The sequence below is a fragment of the Bombus pyrosoma genome, linkage group LG7 (genome assembly GCF_014825855.1).
Source record: "Bombus pyrosoma isolate SC7728 linkage group LG7, ASM1482585v1, whole genome shotgun sequence".
NCBI lineage: Eukaryota > Metazoa > Arthropoda > Insecta > Hymenoptera > Apidae > Bombus > Bombus pyrosoma.
Genome location: NC_057776.1, coordinates 5,356,607 through 5,383,028, shown reverse-complemented (window position 1 = coordinate 5,383,028; position 26,422 = coordinate 5,356,607). Strand labels below are relative to the sequence as shown.

The following is a 26,422-nucleotide window of genomic DNA, read 5'->3' as shown; positions in this document are numbered from 1 at the left end:
TATTCTATAATCAAATTTACTATGCGACTAATTTGTAATCATGCAAACATTTTTCCCCGTTATAGGAAGATAAGGATAAAGTAGAATTGCGACGGCATATTTATGCAAATGGAATAGACAGGCATACAATCAGACGATTACTTCAAAAAGTTTTTGTTCCGTGTTCATGTGCAAAATTACGTGAAAACAAAGGAGATCGTAGATGTCCTGGTCATGAAGTTGCTATTCCGATTGACGATACAATTGCGGCTTTAGATATTTCAGAGGAAAAGATTTCAACGCTTTTGTGTTATCTCGAATTGCATCCTAGAAGATTTATTACTGTTCTTTCATCTGTATATATCAGGGCTAGAGTTTCAAGTTATAATGGTCCTCAAGCGCTAAAACAAGCTGCTCAAACGGTAAGTATATGTAATACACATTTCCACAGAAATCTACTATACTTATCTAATATAAGATTTTCATGAATTTTTCAGTCACCGCCACTTGCAATGGCAATAGCATTAGATTTACAAAACGGTATTTCTCATGAAAAGGATAACGTTATTGAGTTTCCGGTTGTGGATGTTGCATCTGCTATTGGTTGGGATAGTGGTGTAGTAAAAGGTCACCTTAAAAATTTAGAATGGAAAGCAGGTTTGTTTTAATCAATAAATTGTAACTCATGTATAAAAATAACATTAAATGTTAATGCACTGTAATATTGTAATACTCTCTATACTTCTTTGATTAATATTTTTATCTTTTCCTTAGTCAATGGAGTTCCAAAGCGATCAGCTATTTCAGTAAGATATGATAAACTTGGTTTAAGGGTAAAAGCCCCAGGAGACTTAACAGAAGTGGAACTAGATGAAGCACTAGATGCTTTAGTTAGCCGCGCTCAATCTCAAGAAACTTCATCTTTACAACAACTTGAGACAATTAGTGTTATGCTACACAAGTTTAGTGTACCATCTGTAGAAGAGTGCCTTATATTAAACGATGAAATGATTAACAAGTCTGATCAATTAAAAGACGTTATTCGCAATTACTTCGAGGGAAAAGTTCTATTAGATATCGATTTAACACAACAAGTATGAATCTTTTCATGATGTTTAACACCTATATTTTTAAATTAAGTTACATATCTTATAACAGATTTTATGAAAATTCAATACATGCATAATTCATATTTTTTCAGAATGTAATGGAAAATGAAGCGCAAGTAGCCTGCGATGTACGAAATTTGATTGTAAGTTACCGTGACAACAATTTCAATGGACGTGCAGTCGCACGGATCTTTCATGGGATACAAAGTCCAAATTACCCTGCTTATATATGGAATAAATGCCGTTTCTGGAGGGCTCATATTTCATTTGATTTCAATGCTTTATGTCAAATTGCGACAAGAGAAATTTTAGCTTTACGTTAGGATGATTGTTTCCAATGATTCAAAGAAATTTTTAATGACTTTTTGAACGTTACCGTACTATAACTGCCATTCTTATAATGCTAAAGTTACAAACATCTTATATTATTATCTCTATAGTCCCTCAATGTATGAGGTCTGAGTTATGTATTTATAAGTTCTCCTGTCTAACATTGAGAATTTTATTTTAAAAAACATAAAAGATTAAAGATTATATAACGCTTTATTGTTTCCATAACAAATGACAAAATTCATATAGATCATAGTATACAAAATATTTACTCGAACGTGCCTTAAAAAGAGTAACTTATTTTTTTTTATATTTATAGAATAAACTTTAAATACTTTTTTAAAGAAAAGGTAATGCGATAATTATTTCCTTCCATCATTGTTGTAATTTTAACGTGTAACAATAATAATTATAAATTTGTATGGGTACATTATTAGTTTCAGTATATACTATACATATCTCCAATATAAAACTTTTTTCCTGCACCGTTGTTATATTTAATTTTTTGTATTTTTGTTAGTAAATTCAATTAATTTACGGCAATAAAATCTAAGTGAAAAGAAATCGCAAATAAATTTGTCACCTCTTTAACATAAAAATATAATACGATATGTTCTTGTCAAGGCGGGCTGGAATGTTTTGTTTTTCGCTTTTTTTTTCATTTTAAGTTCTATATTCTTCAGTATTCTAAGCCAAAAATTTCACGTTACCACTCTTTTCATATAATTGCATTGTCGCAAGAACTTGTGCATTCGTATTTGCTGCATTTTTCCAACACGGTTCATGCACGTTTCATTTTGGCATAATGCGCAAAATTCAGATGATATCCCGTGAAATGGAGAACGGAAATAAACGTTGGCATCCTTTAACATTTTATTTTTATGATGAGCCCAAATGTGCAACGACATCTCAAGGAACATTAATACAGGCAAGAACCAGCAGAAACATAGAACAGCAAGGAAGAACAAACAAACTGGATTTACTTGACCAAACGTTGCTCCAGCAGGAACTGGCTCTAAATCCATTAGATTCTCACTTTTTTTTAAGGTGCGATCCTTAATCGATAACGTTTCCTTCACTTCTTTCGGAATCTAGAGAATTTTTATTAATTAATCTTAATTACATCCTTGGTATCATGCAAGAAACTTCTAAAATATAATTAAAAATTTCAATTTCAGATTTTCACAATTTCCTTCGATTATTTACATAATTCATCAAATTATGTAATTTACATCCATAGACTCATTATGATTTCAACATGTATTTTATGGTAATCATCTATAATCATTACCTGGAAGCGTATTCTTCGACTTTTAGTAGTTTCTATTCCAACTATGTTGATCTCCGGTTCTCCCGTTTCGGCATTATTTATCGAACTAACGAGTTGTCGAATCTCACAGTCGGAATCTGGAAGACTAATACTCTCACCAGTTTCTTCATCAACGTAGATTCGATCCATTTCCTCGTTAATGTTAGGATATCAAAGAATGCGCGTAAAAACGTATTCGTTGTAGTCCCGTATTTGGTGAGCAGAGTTTAATGTATTCGGATATATGCTCAGGTCCTCGAGGTCACTTCCCGGATACAAAGCTTTGCTCGATTTTTTTATTCTAATGATTAGATAACTTGGTGAAAGTGCTTTCTGAAACAGATTAAATGATCCAATAGCCCGATTAAATGTTTATTATTATTTTTATTAAATAATCCAATTTGATAATAATAATATATAATATTAATAATTAATATGTCAATTTTATTTGTATTACTACTGTCCAATGACCTTGTTAAACAACGAACAAATAAATTAACAACTTTTTAATTTTTAACGAGAAAAAAGATCACGTGAATACCTATTAAAAGTATGTAAGGTAGAAATATCTTGTAGTTAAATATATAGAAAAAATAATTGAACGTATCAACTGAAACATACATAAAATCTATTGTCCCACTCTAGTATACTATAAACTGAATGGATTCTATCCTATTAAACTATATTGATATGTATTCACACTTCGCTACGTTTAGAAATATACAATGGTCAAATCAAATATCATCAATCATTTGAGAAGGTATGAATAGTTTTTCAAAAGATATGTAATATTTTTCAATTATTAAAACAATTTTATTTTGTTATACTTCGAGATAATTGAAATTATGTATATATTACAAGGAATTCTATTCATAAATGTAGTACCAATTATAGATGGAACGTATGATAAATTGTAAGAACAATACTTAATTAATTGCCTTGAGCGCGCGAAGCATAAACTTTGATTCTTATCGTTTCTGCTGTATTTTCGAAAACATAACATCGCAATTTAACAATGAAAACTTTTCTAAAAGCTATTTACTACTCTTAAGATATTACACTTATTATTAATCTCAATTTTTCATTGTATCTAAGGACTTAATTAATACGAACAAGTGCCGAATAAAGTCATCATTGAGATAGTGAAGGTTAACGATAATAACACGTCACAGAGTGCACGCGAAGTTTGAAATATTACAAGTAACCTTACGGAACACTAAGTTAATCGACGTGCAACAGTTTAAAAGGTAGAATATTGCAGCGCTGACAAGCCATGCTTGGAACTTTTGTATAAAATCGAACAGATTATATATTTATATCATGCTATTTTTGTATGTAATAGTAATTATGTACTTGTTTAGGAAGACCAACTATTAGAACTGCTGTCGTCGTCCACGTCTTGAAAACATGTACTCCAAGTAAAACCGCATTTTCTACAAGAATTTGCCACAACTGTACAAAAATACTCAAGCATACAGCACATATTGCGATATATTGTATATTATATATATCATTATATATATCAAATCTCAAATTTGATCTGCAATTTGTAGGTTAATTGTTTTGCCATTTTACTCGAATGAAGTTTTTCAATTAGACAAAAATATCGTTATCAATCGTTTGTTATTTAAAATATCACTTGCATTTTAAATACTATAACGATAACGAAAAATGTTATGATTAAAGCCAAAAAATAAAATGCCTAAAGCCGTTAAAAATTGAAGCAAACATCTTACATTTCAGTATCTCAAGTTTTCGTCAAGGGCTAATCTTCAAATGTAATCTCATGCAATCGCGAATAAAGATTATACATAGGCTTAAAGACAGGATTTTAATACATTGTACGAAGACTTTTTATAAGACTCGTATCAAATTTCTAGTTTCGTTTAATTTGCGGTAAAATTGCAAAATCTGTAATTACTCGTAACTTGTTACGAAGTAAGGAATCATTTTATTGTCAAAGGGAAAAAAATCGTGCTTACGAACGAAAGAAACTGTTGGTAACATTGAAAGGTAACACGCAAACCTTTTAGTAACATTGGATTAAAAATACCGAGCGTTTCTTTAGAGAATATTCCAGATATAGAGTATATGGTAGCTGTGCATACTAATAGCAGTGAGTTATAATTGCATAGAGATTGACATGCTATATAGTTGGAATTTACGGACAAATTTTATTAAAATCTTTAAAATTTACATTTAAGCATTGTATTGTTTAACAATAATATAAATTATAGAATGTTATCGTAATCCCACTTATTACTTATAATGATTTGCGAGTGATAATTGTTCCTCAATTAATATTCGTTGTTCATAATAATCTAAAAGTCGACTAATATGATCGACTAATAATGATCTAAAAGTCGATAAATATGATTTATGGATGTTATGATACTGTTAACAACGTATTAACGAGCAAATTTATTTTGCATATAAAAAAAATGATCAACTACAAATCGAACACCCAAAGAAATAAACAAAAGCAATAATATAAAAAATGTTTTAAATGTTTGATTAAATTACTAGAAGTGTGGTATTAATGGATTTGATTTATTAATGAATTCATCAAATGAATGTATATATAAAAACCAAATTATATGTATAGCTTTTTAGATAAATAATCATAATACGAAGGTATTAATCTATATATAAAATTCTATCCAAGTAAATAAGATAGTAAAAAATGTATTCTTGTAAATTACAATTGCCAACAAAAATACATTTTTATTCGCATAAAAAATTAAAAATCCAGAATGTTTAACAATATTTCAATCTGAGAAACAGTAATTAAAAAAAAAAAAATAAAATTCAGTAACACATACATATATACAGGTGCTACAACGATCGTAAATGTGTACATTCGTTGCTAGCGTAATAGATACATAATTGACTTACGATTTTGTGAGGATTTACGTTCCACGGAAGAAATTTTACACTTCGACATTACGTGAATTTGCACTATATCGGAAAACAAGATTTAAATTTATGTAAATAGGATTATACTAGCAATAAAATATAACATATTGTAACGATCACAGCACTAACGCACATACAATTCCTCACGCATCTCTGATTCAACTGAAGGTGTTCGCCATGCCATGATAACCTGTAACTATGTAAATTGAAGATGGCCGTGCTTACCAATCACAGAAGAGTCGCTAGCATAATACACATATATTTCAATATTAGTTTTCTATGTTTTTTTTTCATAATAATGAAGGTAATTTATTTCATGTTTTATTCTGATAATTAACAATATGTTATTTAAAATTCATAGAAAGTTAACATAAATTTGCAGTGACGTAATAAAAAGATGGCAGATCTATACTTGGAGTTTGTAAAGTAAAAAATTTATTGCAGGGTATACTATATACAGCGTGGGATAGAAATCATAGTACGACCGGGTAAGAAGTGATTCTGCATAAATAAACAAGAAAATAATTTAATGTTACGTTTCTTCATCCGTGGCTCCGTTTACGCAAAAATCGAGATTGAAAATTTGATAAGCATACTTAAATTTGGCTAATTCCGGACTGAACAAGAGTAGATGATTAGAAGTTTAAACTACATGTGAAAATCAAAAAGGTAGAGTAAAATTTTTTCATAAGATGCTTCGTTTTTCTATATTAGGCCAATTCGTAATTAAATATGTTCAAATCTTATTTTCTTGAAAACGAGGCCTTAAGCAGGAAAATATTATTTTACATTTTTGATCGATTTTCGCACGTAGAATATTCTCCTGATGATTGTTTCCTCGTATCTAGTTGGTTTAAACCAAGTTCAAATGTATTTGACAAATTTTTAAAGTAGATTTTCTCAGAAACGAAGGATCATCATATGGAGAAGTTTTATTTCGTATTTTCGACTTCTTTTTCGTGTTCTCTTTAAATTTGTTTCGATGAAATGTACGATTTTGTCACTACCTGTGAAAATAACGATACATTTTCGAAGTATTTAATATATACATTCCTCCGATATAAAAAATTTGTCAAATATTCATTTTACATTCATATAAGAACTATAAATGTAATGTAATGTCAATAATAACGAGTTCGTAATGTTTATATAGATACACCTTCGTCACCGTTAATGACAAGCATAGATATAGACCGTGTATCTTACACATATAGGATTTTATGTCACGTGAGTTGGAATACTGACCTTGAAAAAATATAGAAATTTTGTTGTATCCTCTAGTATTTATAGCGATAAGTTCGTGCTGTACTTAACGTAATATAACGTATTCGTCCAAGTCAATAAGATCAGTAGACGTAAAACGATTCTTTTCCATGACGTTACATTAACGAGAACATATCACATAGTATGAATCATCCATTAATTAAAACTCAATATACTTTTTTATTACATCTTAACGGAAGTAATTAATATTGTCTTTTAAGAAGTAATAAAAATAACTTCAGTGACATCTATATTAAGAAGAAGGATAATTAAAGCTTTGTTAGATTTGTATATTTAATAAATAGTTGATAGTTAATTTATACTTAAGCTCTACTATGTACGATAATGTAACAGTCAATAAAGCTAATGTTTTCTAGTATTGATAAGTTATGATACCATTACTGCGAAAATATATACGATTGCAACATAAACGTGAGAATAGAGGGAGTTGGAAATTTTCTCTTATTTAGTTTTCTTTGTTTAATCGATACGTGAACGATGAGAAGTCAGACGCTTTAACTATAATTTTTGCTAGCGAATAAAAAAATGGATAGAAACGATAAACGTAAATCAAGCGAAGAAAATATGCCAGATGTTTCCTCATTTAAAGAATCGGAGAAGAATTCTGGATTATTTACCGTGTTCCAGTCTTCTGCGAATAAGTTACCCTTTAAATTGTGTCGACAACCTCCACGTAGTTACAAAACGTAATGAGTATTATATGAATATTTGAAATTCAACTGAAATTTTATGAAAATTTGTTACTCTGTATAATAAGATATATTTTGTGGAAATTTTGATACAGAAGGAAAGATGAAATTCCGTTTTTTATACCACATAAGAAGTTGCTCGAAAAGATCGAGTACAAACCGGAAATTCGAGAACCGCTGGTGAGGATTTATATAAGTTTTTATATTTAGTTAATCGTTATTCGTAGATATTTATGAACCATATTTCTGTAGACCGGTTTTAGCGTCCAGCAAGAAAAAATTAGGAAACAGATCCATAAATCACGTATTTCATTAACAAAGGTAGAAGAGAAGAAGGTACTAACAAAGGACGTCACTTCGGATACAGGCATAAGTTGCATTACAAATTTTATGGCTTGTCTCGTAACTTTATTTTCAACGAATATTTCTATTAATTTGTCATTTTTTGCGAAATAGGTGTTGAATCAAAGGAAACAATTTCATGGGCTTTTCAAAAATATAAAAAGGAAACAGATTTTGATGCTCCTAGGTTTATTGATCAGTTAGAGTTAATTCGACAATTACGAGAGGATCCCAAAGTAGGATTTTTCTATATGATTTACGCTGTGGGTCGATCATCGAAATATTTTACGCCTTACGCTTTAAAGTGAATAGCTCTTTTGTGTTTCTGGTCACGGAAAACTTTCAGGAACGCATGGATAATTCCCAATAATATTTTTTAGGGTTGTTCAATATAAGGATGTAGGTAAAACTTATATGACCATCAGTGCCAGTGGTGTAACTCAGTATAGTCCAGACGAAATGAGTTTTACTCCTATCGAACATTGGGAAAGAGAATATATTTTTTACTTAAAATTATTGAAAGTATGTATTTGTCTTCTGAATCTTTTTTATTTATTCTATCACCGTTTTTCTCATTTTTCGATATTTTTACGATTTATATTTCTAGATAAGGACATTCATTATGTTTCGAATGTGGAAAGCTTTGTACGTTTGGAAAAAGTCAGTCAGTTATAAGAAATTTGTTATGGCAAAGAATTATTTAAAGGAAAATCTGTTTGTATCGGATTCGATTCTTAGTAAGGCACTGTTAGAAATTAAATCAATGTGCTCCATTTTCCTTGATTCGAGTTTCTTTGACAACTCTATTCTTGAGAAGATCTTACTTTTTTATTTTGTAGAAAAACAGGTATGTATCGGCTGTTTCAAAAAAAGATTTCTTTAAAAAAAGTATTATATACACTAGGATGGTATTAGGTATAGATGATTGATTATTTTGAACAGATAAGATTTTATACAGATGGAAAACGTTAATATCGAAAACAAAAGCCATCCTGATATATGTATATGTATGCGTGTATCTGTAATAAATATCATATAATCTTTAAAATATTTATTTACAGTTTACAAAACTAGAACTGCTTAGAAATAAGTTAGATGAGTTTAGAAGATTAGCAATAGATATTGTAAATAATGCTTGCCTCGGTGCTTTATTAAAGGCTGGATATACTCCCGATGATTCCAATATAACTATAGAGCAAACTGCGTATGGAAAACTTGGTAGTATTTTGGAAGGGGCATGTAGATGTTTTATATTTTCTCTCATCACTTAGAATGTATTTTCTAATCTTATATAATTTGCCGTCGTAACAGGTGAATTCGGCGTTGCGAAATTCAAAATGCCGAAAGATGGTATTCTTAAAATGAGTTACATCGAACAAGCACGAAAGAGAGAAAAGTGTTACAGGTTGTCTTGGTAAGCCATTGTTTAAAAATGATATTAAAGTTTTCATGAATATTTTATCCTTCGTACAAATATATATATATATATATATATATGGAAAATAAATTTTGACGATGAAAAACTATTTTATTATTCAGCTTCATTCATTTGGTTGATTATATGCAAACAAATATGATGCATGATCTTTTATTAAATACTTATCGAGAATTTATACAACTCTTAAAGATTTATACGGAATTCTTACCGAATGATGAATCAATAGATAACGATATAATTGATCTTCCGTTAAAAGAAAATCGCCCACCATCGCATCGTATTCAGGTATAAAACATGATAGTTATTAAGAGTAGCATGTAAGTACTTAAAAAGACTGTTTTTTAGTTGCCATATTGGGTCGTGGATTTGCTTATTTTACCAACTTCAGAAATTATAATGGATCCGTCCGAAAGTATTTTCCTTTTCGTAATAAGAACTATACAAACTATGTGGGAGGAGAACTTATATGCTATTAAACCTTTGTTGTCCGATCCCTTCTTCCATTCTTTCACGAGGTACAAACGCTAGCTTTCATAGAAGTAATTTATGAAATAGTTTCTTCAAGTCGTAAGGTTTTATATTTCGTTTTCAATTATTCGAGGCCCATGATCAATCATAAGATAGAAGAGCGTATTTGCGGTTACCCTCCAGAAGTTCAGAAAGTCTTGGAACAAGATCCGGCCACACTAGCTTTTAAGACGGAATTGAAGGAAATTTTTGAGAAGAATTTAGCCGCGATAAAACGTTATTGCCAACGATTCAATCAGATCAAACAGTTTTATTACGAAGACATGACGTTTGACGAAGATATTATCCGAGACAATCGAGATGTTAAATTATTTCGAGAATGGAGCGTTCGTTACAAGAAAGAAGTAGATCTGATCAATAATGTAATCGATTTTCAGCCATTCGGTCTCTTTTTCATTCAACTCGAACGATTTAAAGATGCTGCTGAAACTGCTCCCAGAGGGAAATTAAGTGTTATTGAAGCTGTTATGCCTGGGTAAATGTAAAGAAGATATTTTTACGTCATTGTACAGTGTATAGTATTGGTTCTAATACACGCTATTAGACTAGGAAAAAGTCGAGTTGACGCTTTATTAACGCAAGCGATTGACGCTATCAATTATCTGGAAACAGTTCCTATGACAACTGAAGAATATGTTGCATACATAAAGTTTGTAGACCAAGCTCAACAAAGTGTAGATGGCATGGAATCTCAGTTAGATTACGTGAAAGAGCTGTACGATACAATGGAAGAATTTGCCTTTCCTATACCGTCGATGGACATGGCAAATTATTTGGTAACGACCAAATGATTTTACAATCCTCTTACAGATATATAACATTAACAAAAACTTTATATTTGCGAAAACAGGGCATTGGAAGTCATTTTACTAGTTTGCGGTTAGTCGTAGAAAATAGATTAGAAGAGAGGCCAAAGCTAATAAACAAATTCGATTCTCAGCTTCAGAAGGATATCACAGCATTGAACGAAGAAATATCAGAAATTCACGATGAAATAATGGTACAATCTGATCAAACATATGTTTCGCAATTTCTGTTTTACTATTATCTATGTTATCGCTTTTACAGCAACCTTGGCTATTGGATTATGAAAGCGACGTTGACGCCTGTTTGAATACTTTGAAAGAACTCGATAAACGATTAGCTGCCTGTGCAACTAAGGCGGAAGAATACCGTGCCCATCAAAGGACATTCAAGGTACCGCGTCAAGTTATTAAATTTTATTAGCTTCCTGTAGTGGAATACATTATACAATTAATAATATTTTATTTTTTTCATCTCAAAAAGCTCGAACAAACGAGGTTCGACAGTTTAGACCAAGTAATGAACGAATTGAAGTTACGTACTTTATTATGGGAAAGCTTAACTTCTTGGGAATATGCTATTCACGAATGGTATACCGCCGAGTTCGATACCTTAGACGTCGAAGAGATCACTGCGGTTACAATGCGTACCATGAAACACATAATTCAGTTAGAGAGAGGCTTACCACCGAATAAAATTGTACCGAACTTGAAGGAGAATGTTGAATTAATAAGAAATAAGTTACCGATTCTTGGTTACTTGAGAAATCCAGACTTAAAAGATAGACATTGGGAGAAGATTGAGAAAATATTGAACTATACTTTCAAACCCGATGAGAAGAAAACTTGGACTCGAATGAAAGAGCTCGGTGCTTTCTTGAAACCTCAGGAATTAATGGAAGTTGCTGCCGCAGCAAGCTCCGAAGCTAACTTAGAAAATATGTTAAAGAAAGTCATAGATACATGGGAAGATCTTAAATTTATTATTGTACCCTACCGAGAGGGAAAAGATGTTTTCATCATAGGTAGTCTCGAAGAAATTCAGACCGCAATGGACGAAAGTAACATTAATTTACAAACTATCAACGCATCTCGTCACGTCGGTCCCATTCGACCTGTGGTCGAAGAGTGGGTAGAAAAATTGGATTTATTTACGGTTACCTTGGTACGAATATCTTTTTAAATATGATAGAATTTTCAGATATCTAGCTAATTCATGAAATATGTTTGCTGTAGGAAGCGTGGCAATACTTGCAACAGCAATGGTTGTATCTGGAAGCAATATTTTCAGCTCCGGACATTCAGCGACAGTTACCTATGGAAGCAAAACTTTTTATCGAGGTTGACAGGTTTTGGAAAGATCTTATGAGACGGACTCATAAGGTTTGTCGCTAATTTCATCAATTCGATTGGTAACGTTTGATTGCGACATCGAAAATTTTTAGGCGCCTTTGGCTATGCCAGCTGGCACACAACCAGGATTATTAGAACAATTTGAAGAGAATAACCGAATGTTAGACGAAGTAATGAAATGTTTGGAAGCATATCTTGAAACGAAACGGGTAGCGTTCCCAAGATTCTTCTTCTTATCGAATGACGAACTTTTAGAAATTTTAGCTCAGGTATCGATGAAACAAGGGAAAAGTTAAAAGTATTAATCAACATTATGTTTCACATTGAAACGCTTACTAAAATACCAACTATTGCACGGTAGACAAAGAATCCACATGCGGTACAAAGACATTTGCAGAAATGTTTTGATGCGATATACAGACTGGAATTTGCAATGAAAGAAAATGAATCCGGTGAAATAGTACTAACGACAGATATAGTTGCTATGATCTCACCGGAAGGTGAAAAAGTTCCGCTTGGAAAAGGTTTGAGAGCAAGAGGTAATGTCGAAGATTGGCTAGGTCGAGTCGAGGAATCTATGTTTTCGATATTAAGGAGAAGAATGAAAGAGGGAATAAAAGACTTGGCCGAGAAAGGGCGAGAGCAATTTCTGTATATGCATCCTTCTCAGGTTACATGCTTTATTTCTACAGTAATTTACAATAAGTCTTGTTTCGAAATATTTTTTACGACGCGAACTTCTTAATGAAAATAAAAGTAAAATAAGGCGTAAAATAAAATATGATTAATAAAATTATGTACTTGTTTTCTTTTTACCTTCCCCAGATAATCCTTGCTGTATGCCAAATATTCTGGACCCGAGATATCCACATTATCTTAGATTCTACTGAGAATGTGATTGAGAAGATGAAAGCGTTCGAACAGAAATGTTTCGCAGTTCAGTATACCTATGTGTCTCTGTAAAACTTATATTAAAAATTTATATGAGACAACCTTTCCTTTTGCTGTATTACAGGATTTAAATGAATTGGCGACAATGGTAAGGAAAGAATTGCCACAATTGATACGCGATGTTATAATTAATTTGGTAACGATAGATGTGCACGCCAGAGACATCGTTACGACTTTGGTTGAAAATAGAGTAATGTCAAGGTGAAAATTGAAACGTAACAATTTTTTAATTCAAAGAACCATATGTTAGAACCATTTTCCAACAACCGATTACTTATATTATAGTACAAGCTTTGATTGGCTAAAAGCGTTACGTTATTACTGGGATGAAGAACTCGACAATTGTTTAACACGTATGAGTAACTCTAAATATCTTTACGGGTATGAATATCTTGGTGCTCAAAAGAGGCTTGTCATAACTCCTCTAACGGATAAATGTTATTTGTGCCTTATGGGTGCTCTTCAGTTAGATTTAGGTATTAATGAATATTAAAGCAGAATTGCACGTTAATTTTTCAAAAAACTGAGGATACGTATTTACAAATATTATTCAATAGGTGGTGCTCCTGCAGGACCTGCAGGTACTGGGAAAACGGAAACGACGAAGGATTTAGCCAAAGCAGTCGCTGTTCAGTGTGTTGTGTTCAATTGTTCGGAAGGACTCGATTATAGAGTACGCCAAATATTATCGCTTATTCATTTTCGTGGCAGTCGCTTGAAAATTGAAACAACTAAAGATAACTACAACGGGAAAATTGCGTCCCACAGATGATGGGTAGATTCTTTTCTGGCTTGGCAACTTCTGGAGCCTGGTGCTGTTTCGACGAATTTAATAGAATAGATATAGAAGTGCTTTCCGTAATAGCTCAGCAACTAATTACTATCAGAAATGCTAAAATTGCTAGAGCCACCGAGTAAGTTGTTTCAGCTGTAATGTTTAAATAAATCTAAATGTCCTTTTACCTTTTAGATTCATGTTCGAAGGAAGAATGATCAAATTGGTGATGTCTTGCGCAACTTTCATCACTATGAATCCAGGATATGCTGGTCGTACGGAATTACCAGACAATTTAAAAGCACTATTCCGACCATTCGCTATGATGGTTCCAGATTATAGTACGATTATAGTAGTAATATAGTCAACTCCTGTTGATCTAGATATTTTTAAACGATACAAAATTAGTGTCTTTTCGTAGAACTTATTGCTGAAGTTACGCTATATTCAGAAGGGTTCGAATCGTCAAAATCGTTATCGCAAAAAATGACTCTGATGTATACACTTAGCAGCGAACAACTTTCCCAGCAGGATCATTATGATTTCGGAATGAGGTATCTATTAATGTTGTTGCAATTTCAATAGCTATATGTTGTTTAGTATCAATTAACATCGAATTATTTCCTCATTTTTAAAGGGCTGTAAAAAGCGTATTGGTAATGGCTGGTAGTCTTAAACGAAATAATCCTGATAAACCAGAGGACGTTGTTTTAATTAGAGCCTTGCGCGAGAGTAATATACCGAAGTTTTTACGTGATGACGCTGAACTGTTCGAAGGTATCGTAGGAGATCTCTTTCCAGGCATTGAGATTCCGGAGGAAGAATACGGTATCCTACGGGACACAGCTATCGAAGTAATTTATAATTAATGGTATTTTTAATCACATCCATATAACAAGCCCCAACTACATAACATAATTTTTATAGATAATGAAAGAAGCCGGTTTACAGCCAGAAGCTTGCATTTTGAAGAAAATTACTCAACTGCATGAATGTTTGCAAGTGAGGCATGGAGTGATGTTAGTTGGTCCAACTGGTTCTGGAAAAACGACAGTTCTGAGAGTAGGTCGAATAATAGTTCGCTTCTTTATATTGTAAATGGTATAATTTTTGTCAAGATATTATTTTTATTTTTTTATATTATATATTACTTCTTTGACAAATACAAGAGCTATTAAATAACAGTTTTTTATTTCAGACTCTTGCGAATACTTACAGTCGACTGTATGAAATGGGTATACCTGGACCGTGTTATCAGCCAGTTCACATGTATCTAATCAATCCGAAAGCAGTTACGATCGGAGAATTATATGGAAAAGTAGATATAATGACCAACGAATGGCAAGATGGTTTAATCGGCTTTACAGTTCGTCACGCATGTTCCGTTAGTAGGAATCCTGGCCCGAGCAAAAGCAAAGGAATGCTTTTACGAAAATTTAATAAATCTCATTTTCATTGTTCAGTTTACCACGGAAGACCATCAATGGATTGTGTGCGACGGACCCGTCGATGCCGTATGGATAGAAAATATGAACACCGTGTTAGATGATAATAAAATGTTGTGTCTGGCTAACTCTGAAAGAATTAAATTCACTCCTTATATGCGTATGTTATTCGAAGTTATGGATCTTGCCCAGGCATCGCCTGCTACCGTCAGTCGTTGTGGTTCGGAGATCAGCATTTTATCATTTATTTAATCACCGATTTTATGTTTACGTGTTTTAACTTTCAATTCTTATATTTTAAGGAATGGTGTATGTCGATCCTACAGAGTTAAAGTGGATGCCTTACGTGAAATCATGGTTAGATACACTTTCTGATGCTATCGTAAGAAACGAACATCGATTACAGATCATCGAACTCTTCGAAAAATATTTCGAAGAAGGATTGATATTCTGCAGGAAAAATTGTGTCTGCCCAATTCTACAGGTATACAATTTGTCTCGTCTTACACAACGATCGCAAACATAATTTTTTCACCATCGTCGTTCCATCTACCAATAGGTTGATATTAGTAAAGCAAGTATGACTTGTTCGATATTGGAATATATTTTAAACGAACCAGATGCGATAGAAAGAACTACGGAAAAGGGGCGAATTAGAACATTTTTAGCTCAGTCGTTCGTCTTTGCCTATCTTTGGGCCGTTGGCGGTAACGTTAACGACGCCTCTCGGAGCGTGTTCGAAGCTTTTGTGAGAAAACAATTTGAAGATGATGAAGATACATTGTACAATCTCAAAATTAAACAGCGTTTGTATTCTTTTGTTTCTATACATATAATAACGTACTATTCTCCTGTTTTGTTCCGATATACAGTTTGCCGTCGATAGATTTATGGGAGATTTATGTAAACGTACAACAACATCGATTGGATTCTTGGACGGATATTATGCCACAATTTATATACGACAGTGAGGTGCCATTTTTCGATATTCTAGTACCAACTGTCGATACTGTACGATTTGGTTACTTAATGAAGAAATTAGTCGGAATAAATAAACCGGTATTCTTTACCGGAGATACTGGTTAGCAGTATTTAACGACCTTTATACTTTCTCTCCTAAACGATTCATAGCTCTAATTGAAAGAATAATTTATAGGAGTTGGTAAATCGGTAATAACGAAAGTTGTGTTAAATAATTTGGAAGATAGTCAGCTTTGGATACCGATCAATTTGATCTTCTCTGCTCAAACCAGCAGTGGCAGAACGCAAGAGATTTTAGAACTAAAATTGGAAAGAAGGAAAAGAACCGTGCTGGGGGCACCCATTGGAAAAAGAGTGTGTGTATTTGTCGACGATGTCAATATGCCCAAATTAGATACATACGGGTCTCAACCACCGATCGAGCTATTACGGTACTTTAATTATATTAAACGTCAAATACATTTCTTTCGACACAAAATTATTCATAATTGTCGAATGGCATAGACAATTACTAGATTTCCATGGTATGTACGATAAGGAGAAGCTGTTCTGGAAGCATATAGAAGACGTTGTTTTCACTGTTGCGTGCGCTCCTCCTGGAGGAGGTAGAAATCCATTAACACCGAGATTTGTGAGACATTTTGCCATGCTATTTATCCCAGCCCCTATAGAACTCTCTCTGAAAGGGATTTTCAAGTAAACCCTTCCCAATAGTAAATTTTTTATATCATATAAAATTGTTTCACGCACGACATAAAACGAATTCCTTTTAGGGCAATTATGAACGGATTTCTGGAAGATTTTGTAGAATCTGTTAAACAAATCGGCGATAGAATAGTAAACGCAGCAGTCGATGTTTATCAAAGAATCGCAACGGATCTTTTGCCGACGCCAGAAAAAAGCCATTACATCTTTAATTTACGGGATTTGTCAAAATGTGTGCAAGGTATCATGCAAGTTGACGCGGCGGTCATTAAACAACCCATCGAAATGTACAGGTATAATCGTCACACTGTTACAGCCATGACGTCTGTTAGTATTTTGTAATGAAAAGAAGAGGATAAAGATATTCTGTATTCTTTAGGCTTTTTTGTCACGAATGTCTTCGTGTTTTCCACGACCGACTGATCAACGTTCAGGATAAGAGCTATTTCTTTAAACTTCTAAACAACATATGTGTCAACGCATTCGGTATGGAAGTGATGCGGCTTCCGGATGAAGAAATTATCGATAAACCACCGATACTGTTATTTGGTGACTTTATGTCCTTCGGAGCAGCAAGGGAACAACGAATTTACGAAGAGCTTACGGAAATTTCAAAAGTTAGAAGAACTTTGGAGGTAATTACTATACTCTGCTTATGTTAATATCAATTTGATTTCCCTGGCTCATATCTTTAAATATATATCACAGGATTACTTGGAAGATTATCGTTTCTCTGTGGGAAAAGACATGAGAATTATTTTCTTCATGGATGCTATAGAACACATCTGCAGGCTTGCAAGAATTCTTCGTTCTGAAAGAGGCAATGGCCTTTTAATCGGTGTCGGTGGAATGGGAAAGCAAAGTCTGACAAGACTAGCATCTCATTTGAATGGTTACAAGTTTGTACCAACATTAACTATTCAATTACACAAATTATTTCTATCGAAACAATATGTTCAAAAAGCCTACCATAACTGTCGAATGCTTTAAGATGTTATCAAATAGAAGTTACGCGTACGTACGATAAAAATTCATGGCACGAAGATCTTCGCCGATTTTATTTCGAGCCAGGTACCGAGGCTAAACATACAACGTTTTTATTCACCGACACTCAGATTGTGCTAGAAGAATTTTTAGAAGACATCAATAATACACTTAATACAGGTAGCGTTAATACAGTTCTGATGCGTCTTCCAAATAATATTACCGTCAAAAAAAGTCACTCGACGGTTTGAATAACTTTAATCTGTAATGACCATCGACAGACATTATTTTCAGGCGAAGTACCAAACTTGTACGAAGCAGATGAACTCGAAAAAGTTATCATAGCTACCAGGCCTGCGGCGAAACAAGCAGGGATTCACGAAGGAAACAGAGACGCAATTTATCAATATTTCATTGGAAGAGTTAGAAATCAACTTCACTTAATGATCTGTATGAGTCCTATAGGCGACTCTTTTAGGTCTGTTCTTTAAAAAATCGATTATTCTTTGTATGTATATGATAACTGACCTCTCTCTCCTTTGCTTATTACTGAAGCCATTGATTATATTTTATAATCTTTTATCATATAGATTATATTTTATTATCTTCATAGGCGTCGCTGTCGTATGTTCCCTTCATTGGTAAATTGTTGCACCATTGATTGGTTTACAAAGTGGCCGGATGATGCCCTTTTATCGGTAGCAGAAAGTTCATTGGTCACAATCGTTCCAAAGGATTCAGGAAAGCTTACTAACCTTAGTATCATGTGTGTCTTGATCCATGAGGTATCGTTTGCCATTACAGTAGATTCACCATAAAATAACATTAGAAAGTATGAGGTTTGAAAGAAAATCATGTAAAATTGTAGAGCGTAGAAGAAGTAACAGCTCGATTCTTCATAGAAATGCGTCGAAGATATTATACCACACCGAGCAGCTATTTAGAGCTTTTAAAGCTATTTCAAACAACTTTAGAAAGGAAGAAGAAAGAAATAGAGTTGCTGAAAAGTAAAATTGCCAATGGACTCAACGTAAATACTATATAATCCCACATTCCTTTGAATGTTTAAAATGCTTTCTTTGAAAAAATGTAACTTCACTAACATTTATAATACAATTAAGTGGATATTAAATTGATTAATACAATTGCTTGGATAGAAATTGCGAGAAACCAATGAGATGGTTGGCGTAATGAAGGAACAATTGATAATTCTTGCCCCAAAGCTCAAAGCAAGTACCGACGAAGTATCGAACCTGGTGAGAATCCTTGCGAAGCAGCAAGTCGAATGTGACAAAGTGAAGTATGTCGTAATGGCTGAAGAAGAAGTAGCAAAAGTACGAGTAACAAATGAAGAAAAGAAAGTTTAACGAATAGATGATCTTATTTATCGAGTATATAATTTTATTTTTATCAGGCGAAAGCCGAAGAAACGGCGGTTTTAGAAGCTGATGCTAGGCAAGACTTGGAAGCAGCAATGCCGGCTTTACTGGAAGCTCAGAAAGCATTAGAAGCTTTAAATAAAAGTGACATTAATGAAATTCGCGTATTTCATAAACCACCTCACCTAGTGCGTTTTGTCATGGAAGCAGTAAATTTACTGTTGGGTGAAAAGTGAGTTTCATAGGATCGTTGAAAGTGATACCACTAGTTACGTTACATTTTTATCTTAGGACAGATTGGTCAACCGCAAAATTAGTCTTGGGTGACATACATTTTCTTGACCGCTTAATGGCTTATCCTAAGGACGACATAAGCGATAAACTTTTAGAAAAGTTACAAGAATATGTCCAACATCCAGAATTTCGACCAGATTTAGTGGCTAGACAAAGTAAAGCTTGTAGATCGATGTGCATCTGGGTGAGAGCAATGGATGGATATGCTAAAATCTACAGGGTGGTCGAGCCAAAGCGACAAAGGTAGATTATTTCTTCATAGTTCTTAAGAAAACAAAATAGATAATTCTCATAACGCATGGGACACGAGGAATTGTAATAATGATTAATTACACAGATTGCACAAAGCTGAAGAAGAATTGCGGGAGATAGAAGAAGTTCTTGCTTTGAAACAGCAAGAACTCGTTACGGTGGAAAATAAGATCAAGGAGTTGCAGAAACAATACGATGCAGCGATAGAAAATTTAAACAAATTAGAAGCTGAAATGGAATTAGCGGAAACAAGATTGAATAGATCTGGACGATTGACATCTGCGTTGGTGGATGAACGAGTTCGATGGGAAGAATTAACGCGCGTACGATAAAAAGTTGGATTCAGAAAACACGACATGATGAATTATTATCAATTTCTTTTTCATGTTGTAAATATTCAGGGTTTTGACAAGCAAATTGTCAACTTGACTGGCGATACATTGGTAGCTGCTGGAGCCCTTGCTTACCTAGGTGCTTTTACAAATGAGTACAGAGAGGAATTAATACAAACTTGGTTATCCAGTTGCAAAGACTACGATATTAAAACTACAGAGAACTATAGTCTCATTGCAATATTAGTTGATGCTTATGAAATTCGTCTCTGGAATACGTATGGTTTACCACGAGACAAAGTTAGCACAGAAAATGCGATCTTTGTAACGCAAGCTAGTCGTTGGCCTTTAATGATTGATCCCCAAGAGCAAGTAATTGCAGCAACTTTTCTAATATGTTTTAAGTTATTCGAATCTAATATCATTTCTCAGCAATATTCTATTTGCATTAAGGCAAATAGGTGGATACGGAACATGGAACAAGAAAACAATTTAAAAATATGCAAGCTGACGGATACACATTTAATGAGGATACTGGAAGCGTCCATAAGGCTTGGGACTCCTGTATTAATTCAAGAAGTAGGAGAAGTATTGGACCCAAGTTTGGAACCTATCCTCCTTAAACAAATCTTTATTTTAGTAAATACGATACATCATCTACTTTAAAATAATTCAGATATCTTTAAATAGTTTAAGTGGTACGAGATAACAATTATAATAATATCATTTGATACGATTATGTAGGGTGGTAGGACACTGATACGATTTGGCGATATAGACGTCGAGTATGACAGTAATTTCAAATTATACATTACGACGAAAATCGCGAATCCTCATTATTTACCAGAGATCTGTATTAAAGTAACAATAGTTAACTTTACCGTAACTATGGCAGGCCTCGAAGAACAGATACTCGCGTATGTACACTGTTTTTAGTAGTATTAATCTAGTAACACATATTTAATCGCGCAACACGTATATTCAACCTCAAAATCCCTTACCTCGTTAAACTTTACGCAGAGATGTGGTACGTCTCGAAAGACCAGACTTGGAAACAATGAGAAATGATTTAATAATAAAAATCAATGCCGACAAAGGTCAATTGCAAAGTATCGAAGACAGAATATTGACATTGTTATACGGTGCAGGCGATGATATTTTGGACAATGAAGACTTAATAGAAACCTTAAATGACAGTAAAGAAACTTCTGCAATTATTGCAACGAGATTAATTGAAAGTGAAGCGACTGAGAAAAAGATCACAGTTGCGCGCGAAAAATATCGATCTGTTGCGAATCGTGGATCAGTCTTGTATTTCGTAGTTGCAAACCTCGCAAACATAGATCCCATGTACCAATTTTCGTTAAAGTACTTTAGTCAAGTAATTAATTGCACGATATATTTACGAGTCTGCAAATATATAATTCGATATTGTAACATTCTTCGACATTTTATTAGTTATTTAACACGGTAATTGAAATTACCGAAAAAGAGGCTGATTTGCAGCGGCGTTTGCAGACCTTATTGAATGAAATAACATTAGCTATCTACACAAATGTTTCACGAGGTCTATTTGAGAAACACAAGTTGATATTTAGTTTCATGCTTAATATTGCAGTACATATAAATGAGCAGATCGTGTCTCAGGCGCAATGGAATTTTATGTTGCGAGGGCCAACACGAATTGTCGTGGTAAGTTATGATTTATTTTTTTTCTTCCATGATTTATTTACGTAACTCGTAACTGATATTTTTCGATCGATTTGTAAATGTTTCAAATAGGAAGAAATTCCAAATTATCCGTCTTTAACGCCTAAAATGTGGACTTCGATTAATTATTTAGCTAATACGTTTGAAAAATTTAAAGATGTTTTAAATGACGCATTTAAGAAGATTCCGTTAACTCTTGGATATTTTAAGGAGGTAATTTTTACATTCTGATTTTTATTTCTATTATGAATATAGTTTTATTTTTGTAGTACTCTTCTTTTTGTAGGAAATTAATATAATCCCTACCAATCAAACAATCGCTATCCACAATTGGAATGAGATATTAACCGACATTGAAAAATTAATGTTGATAAAATCATTGAAGGAGGAAGTATTAATTTTTGCAATCACAGCTTATGTATCGAACAATTTAGGGCCAAAATTTGTAGAATCACCTATGGCAACATTGCAACTTCTGTACGTATAAAGAAGTTGTATGTTCCACATCGCATTACTTCGTAATTATACAGATTGAATTTTTTATCGAAAATTTTCAGATTTGCAGATACATCAAATAAAATACCATTGATCTTCATACTTACAACTGGATCAGATCCCTTCAGTGCTTTTCAAAAATTCGCACATGATATGGGTTTTTCCGATAGATGTGATTCCATTTCCTTAGGTCAAGGCCAAGGTCCCATTGCAGAAGGACATCTACGAGCAGGTACCATCGAAGGTAGATGGGTGTTTTTACAGAATTGTCATCTAGCTGTATCGTGGATGATCAACATGGAGCAACTTATATTGGAGATTGCTGAGGAACCAGAGGGAATAATTCATAATGACTTTCGATTATTTCTGAGTTCGATGCCGAGTGCTGCTTTTCCAGTTTCCGTTCTTCAAAATTCCGTAAAAGTTACGAATGAGCCACCAAAAGGACTGAAAGCCAATATCAAGAGAGCATTACATGAATTGGACGAAGAATATTTTGAACATCATCGTAAGAAAGAGTTCCTTATATTAATATCCGAAACGCAAAATATATATTTAATTCTAATGAATTTAGGATTTCTTCTTTTTGCGTACAGATTTAGGCGAAAGCTGGCGCCGAATTATATTCGGAATTTGTTTTTTCCATGCAATTATTCAGGAACGAAAAAAATTTGGACCTCTAGGATGGAATATTCTGTATGAATTTAACGACAGCGATAGAGAATGTTGTTTGCTAAATTTGAAATTATTTTGTGTCCAGGATCGTATACATTGGAATGCATTAATATACACTACAGGTGTGTAAAACATATTTCAAATTGATTTCTTTTGTTAGAAAGGATCAAATACATTAAACATTCACTATATATTCAATTTAGGTGAAATTACTTATGGGGGTAGGGTTACAGACAGTTGGGACTTAAGATGTATGAAAACAATTTTAGCTATTTTCTTTTCTCCTAAATCTTTGGATATCAGTGAGTAACTTAAAGACAAACTGTAATTAAAAATAACTTACAATATCTATAATTATTAATATATATTATTATTATAAATAATCACAGATTATGTCTATTCGCCATCTGGGAAGTATTACTGTCCTGTTTACAATACCCTACAAGAGTATCAAGATTTTGTAGAAACTTTTCCTATAATTGATGATCCAGAAATTTTTGGAATGCATGAAAATGCAAATATTGCTTATCAGGTAATCAAAGACAGTCAAGTTAGGAACAGGAAAGACTTTACATCCTTATGATAAATTAAAATATTTGTATAATTATATTAGTTAAAAGAAGCACAATTTGTACTAAATACCATTTTGGAAGTACAACCACAAGAATCTATCACAGATCAAGATAAATCTAGTTCAGATGTAGCATATGAAATTGCTGACATGATAAAGGATAGAATTCAATTGCAAATAGATATTACAAAATGTAACCCAGAGCACTTGAAAGTAATTGACAATGTTCATTTTATACTACTATTAATTATAAAGCAGATGTCATTATAAAATTATTACAGAGAGATTCAATAGGAAGACTTCCATCCTTAAGTACTGTTCTTGTTCACGAGGTTGATAGGTATAATATACTTCTGAAGAAGATACATATATCAATAGAAAATTTACAACGTGCCATCAAAGGTTTTGTTGTTATGTCTGAGGAATTAGAAAACGTCTTTGTGGCTCTTGTCAATAATCAGGTTTTATAATAATTTTCGACCAATTAAATTTTTGTCAAAGAATATTTTCAATGGTGTAATTGATATTAATATCTTTAAATTATTTTTATAAATTTTTCTTAATATTATATTATTAATACTTATTATATATTACACAAATTAGGTACCACAAATGTGGCATAATGTAAATGTCTATCCATCATTAAAGACCTTAGGAAGCTGGATAAGGAACTTAGAGCTAAGGATTGACTTCATTCAAGTAAAACAATTGTAAAATATTTTTTATATAGTTTATACTAGTTTAGTAAGTATTATACATTACAGATTTGGTTAATTGATATAAAGCCAATTTCTTTTTGGATTTCGGGTTTATCCTTTCCGCAAGGATTTTTAACTGGCATGTTACAAACATGTGCTAGAAAGTATAACATTCCTATAGATCACCTAAAGTTGGATTTTATTGCTACCAAAGTTGTTCTTGATCAAGAAGATATTGAAATAGAGCACAAAAAGGCTGAAAAGGAGGTCTGATCATTATAAATATTTTACCACAATTAAATATTACACAACAAAAGAATGATTCATTCAGATAATTGATATAATATCTTAGGTAATACAGGTATATAAAAACTTACAAGTACCAGAAGATGGAGTTTTAATACATGGGTTATTTATTGATGCTGGTAGATGGGATTTTGGATCCATGCTTTTAGTAGACGCAAATATAGGTAAAAAATTTGAAAAAAATTTCAGAAAATATTACTCTTTAAATAATATATCATGCACGAAAGGCAAATAAATGATCTATTTTAGGTGAAATGAATCCATCTCTTCCAGTTTTACATATAAATCCAGTATTAGAATTACCAAAAGATGATTCAAGATATGTTTGCCCTTTGTATAAAACAGCAGTTCGGGCAGGTGTATTATCCACAACTGGACATAGTACTAATTTTGTTGTTGCGGTTCTACTTGCTTCTGAAAAAGAACAATCATACTGGATTTTAAAAGGAACGGCTCTTTTGATTGAAATTGTAAATTAAATTTCCTATGTCATAACAGATATACTAATTAATGATTGAGATGTAATAATTAAAAACATAAATTTAAGTAATTCTATATATTTATATTTATGTTATATACATACTTTACAATACAAAGCTTTTAAACTAATGTTAGAACGACTGAATATATAACTTAATTGTAATGAACACAAAAGTTGATAAAGCAAACTAGTATGTATAAGTTAAAATCAGAATAATTCTCTTTGTTTTCTCTTCACAAGATTAGCATGATAATCGTAATCTTCTTTGTCAATAGTCCACATTAAGGTCATGTAAATTGAGAGTATCAAAGCCAATAATAATCGGTCTAATCTATAGAATATTAAAAACCAGTTATTTATTTATTATAAACAGTTCGAGTACTATAATATTGATATCTTGAATATGCCTTACGTCATATGAGGATATACCCATAAAATAATAAGAAATCCTGTAAAACTTGGATGTCTCATGTGTGAGTAATAACGTAACAATTCTTTTGACTTCATTAGCATAGGACTTGGTCTAAATGAAAACTTATAATATACTTGTTTTATTCCAACTAATTCAGATATATCCATCATCAAACATCCACTATAAATTATTGACCAAGCCAATACATGTAAAGCAGTAAATGTAAACCACAAAACATTATTAAAAGAGATATTAACATTCCATAATGCAATAGATGAAATAGTTTGCCATTTATTAAATAATAAATGAAGAGTCATAGCACTAGTAACATTATAAATACTTCTTTCCATATAATCCATATGTAATTTGCAAAATAGATGTTTCACAACATTACTTGCCATAAGTGAATGTTGGAACATGAAAATACTTAATAGAGACATGTTTATTATTAGCAACCATAATACAGACTCTGTATCTTCATCTGTAACATAATTTTGTAAAACAAAATATGAATTGCAAACATAAATTGTTATGTACCCTATTGTTTGTTCAATCGACAAAATTAAAATATTACTAATTCTTATTGTTGTTATTATTTACCCTTTTCTGACGAAGTAATCGTTTCTTTATTTTTATTCGACACATTCGATAAAAAATATGTCAAATTACTTAAAATATAAAAGGTGTATAAAAAACAAATAGTACAAACAACAACACTAATACATTTTACAAACATTTTTATAAATAATTAACAATTACTTAAGATAGTGTATAATTATTTTACATTCTAATCATTATAAATTTAACAACTGCACACGAATAATCTATCAATAATATCTTGATCAAAACTTGCACTTGTTTACAAATATACAAAGTTGTAGAGAATTTATAATTAT

At 32.4% G+C, this 26,422-nt stretch overlaps 4 protein-coding genes across 12 annotated transcripts in view; 2 read left to right on the top strand and 2 right to left on the bottom strand.

Annotated features, from left to right (window-relative positions):
* LOC122569535 (ATP-dependent DNA helicase Q4) overlaps positions 1–2,189 on the top strand; it is a 6,451-nt gene extending 4,262 nt beyond the window's left edge. Inside the window, exons 6-9 of the mRNA XM_043730708.1 lie at positions 66–401; positions 477–636; positions 754–1,073; positions 1,181–2,189. Coding sequence (XP_043586643.1) covers positions 66–401; positions 477–636; positions 754–1,073; positions 1,181–1,411 — 1,047 coding nt within the window. The 3' untranslated portion in view covers positions 1,412–2,189. The remainder of the gene's footprint in view (positions 1–65; positions 402–476; positions 637–753; positions 1,074–1,180) is intronic.
* Positions 1,610–7,001, bottom strand: LOC122569545. 7 transcript variants are annotated; one of them, XM_043730741.1, is made up of 5 exons: positions 5,781–5,812; positions 5,623–5,685; positions 4,081–4,160; positions 2,710–3,060; positions 1,610–2,509 (listed from the first exon to the last, which is right to left on the bottom strand). In XM_043730741.1, the coding sequence occupies exons 4-5, from the start codon at positions 2,875–2,877 to the stop codon at positions 2,120–2,122; spliced, it is 558 nt and encodes a 185-aa protein (XP_043586676.1). In that variant the 5' UTR covers positions 2,878–3,060; positions 4,081–4,160; positions 5,623–5,685; positions 5,781–5,812; the 3' UTR covers positions 1,610–2,119. The 7 variants fall into 7 exon arrangements, with proteins under 7 accessions (XP_043586676.1, XP_043586673.1, XP_043586672.1 ...); XM_043730738.1 differs by lacking the exon at positions 4,081–4,160 and having other exon boundaries at positions 5,781–5,824; XM_043730737.1 differs by having other exon boundaries at positions 5,623–5,795.
* On the top strand, positions 5,941–25,121 carry LOC122569533 (dynein axonemal heavy chain 6). The gene is made up of 64 exons (XM_043730697.1): positions 5,941–6,312; positions 6,797–6,870; positions 7,442–7,613; positions 7,712–7,796; positions 7,869–7,983; positions 8,073–8,262; positions 8,339–8,480; positions 8,566–8,805; positions 9,020–9,176; positions 9,270–9,372; positions 9,498–9,681; positions 9,742–9,911; positions 9,998–10,399; positions 10,469–10,700; positions 10,775–10,924; positions 10,993–11,121; positions 11,212–11,892; positions 11,964–12,110; positions 12,173–12,349; positions 12,442–12,750; positions 12,906–13,016; positions 13,096–13,232; positions 13,317–13,507; positions 13,589–13,704; positions 13,800–13,945; positions 14,002–14,147; positions 14,228–14,360; positions 14,444–14,660; positions 14,734–14,868; positions 15,005–15,190; positions 15,270–15,471; positions 15,554–15,735; positions 15,811–16,034; positions 16,124–16,332; positions 16,408–16,663; positions 16,737–16,928; positions 17,006–17,230; positions 17,317–17,572; positions 17,646–17,836; positions 17,929–18,101; positions 18,216–18,399; positions 18,535–18,706; positions 18,790–18,951; positions 19,079–19,255; positions 19,336–19,532; positions 19,592–19,837; positions 19,932–20,169; positions 20,248–20,550; positions 20,632–20,817; positions 20,923–21,095; positions 21,199–21,559; positions 21,637–21,870; positions 21,961–22,101; positions 22,175–22,365; positions 22,446–22,891; positions 22,980–23,180; positions 23,262–23,360; positions 23,448–23,590; positions 23,672–23,842; positions 23,911–24,090; positions 24,233–24,328; positions 24,394–24,594; positions 24,680–24,797; positions 24,883–25,121. Exons 2-64 carry the CDS (start codon positions 6,864–6,866, stop codon positions 25,110–25,112), a joined length of 12,270 nt encoding a protein of 4,089 aa, XP_043586632.1. The 5' UTR covers positions 5,941–6,312; positions 6,797–6,863; the 3' UTR covers positions 25,113–25,121.
* Positions 24,450–26,422, bottom strand: LOC122569544 (nurim homolog). 3 transcript variants are annotated; one of them, XR_006317501.1, is made up of 5 exons: positions 26,127–26,422; positions 25,527–26,007; positions 25,217–25,445; positions 24,937–25,047; positions 24,450–24,583 (listed from the first exon to the last, which is right to left on the bottom strand). XR_006317501.1 is itself a non-coding variant. In XM_043730736.1 (3 exons), the coding sequence occupies exons 1-3, from the start codon at positions 26,260–26,262 to the stop codon at positions 25,322–25,324; spliced, it is 741 nt and encodes a 246-aa protein (XP_043586671.1). In that variant the 5' UTR covers positions 26,263–26,422; the 3' UTR covers positions 25,171–25,321. The 3 variants fall into 3 exon arrangements, 1 of the variants encoding a protein (XP_043586671.1); XR_006317500.1 differs by lacking the exon at positions 24,450–24,583 and having other exon boundaries at positions 24,865–25,047; XM_043730736.1 differs by lacking the exons at positions 24,450–24,583; positions 24,937–25,047 and having other exon boundaries at positions 25,171–25,445.

Excerpts from the sequence above, each read along its gene's own strand:
- LOC122569533 (XM_043730697.1), top strand. Across the intron at positions 7,797-7,868 it reads CGGAAATTCGAGAACCGCTG|ACCGGTTTTAGCGTCCAGCA; the intron begins GTGAGGATTTAT and ends ATATTTCTGTAG. Across the intron at positions 15,472-15,553 it reads TGCTACCGTCAGTCGTTGTG|GAATGGTGTATGTCGATCCT; the intron begins GTTCGGAGATCA and ends TTATATTTTAAG.
- LOC122569544 (XM_043730736.1), bottom strand. The coding sequence starts at position 26,262 with ATGTTTGTAAAATGTATTAGTGTTGTTGTTTGTACTATTTGTTTTTTA. Across the intron at positions 26,008-26,126 it reads GATTACTTCGTCAGAAAAGG|ATGAAGATACAGAGTCTGTA; the intron begins GTAAATAATAAC and ends ATTATGTTACAG. Across the intron at positions 25,446-25,526 it reads TGGGTATATCCTCATATGAC|ATTAGACCGATTATTATTGG; the intron begins GTAAGGCATATT and ends AATATTCTATAG.
- LOC122569545 (XM_043730742.1), bottom strand. The coding sequence starts at position 2,877 with ATGGATCGAATCTACGTTGATGAAGAAACTGGTGAGAGTATTAGTCTT. Across the intron at positions 2,510-2,709 it reads GTCGAAGAATACGCTTCCAG|ATTCCGAAAGAAGTGAAGGA; the intron begins GTAATGATTATA and ends AAAATTCTCTAG.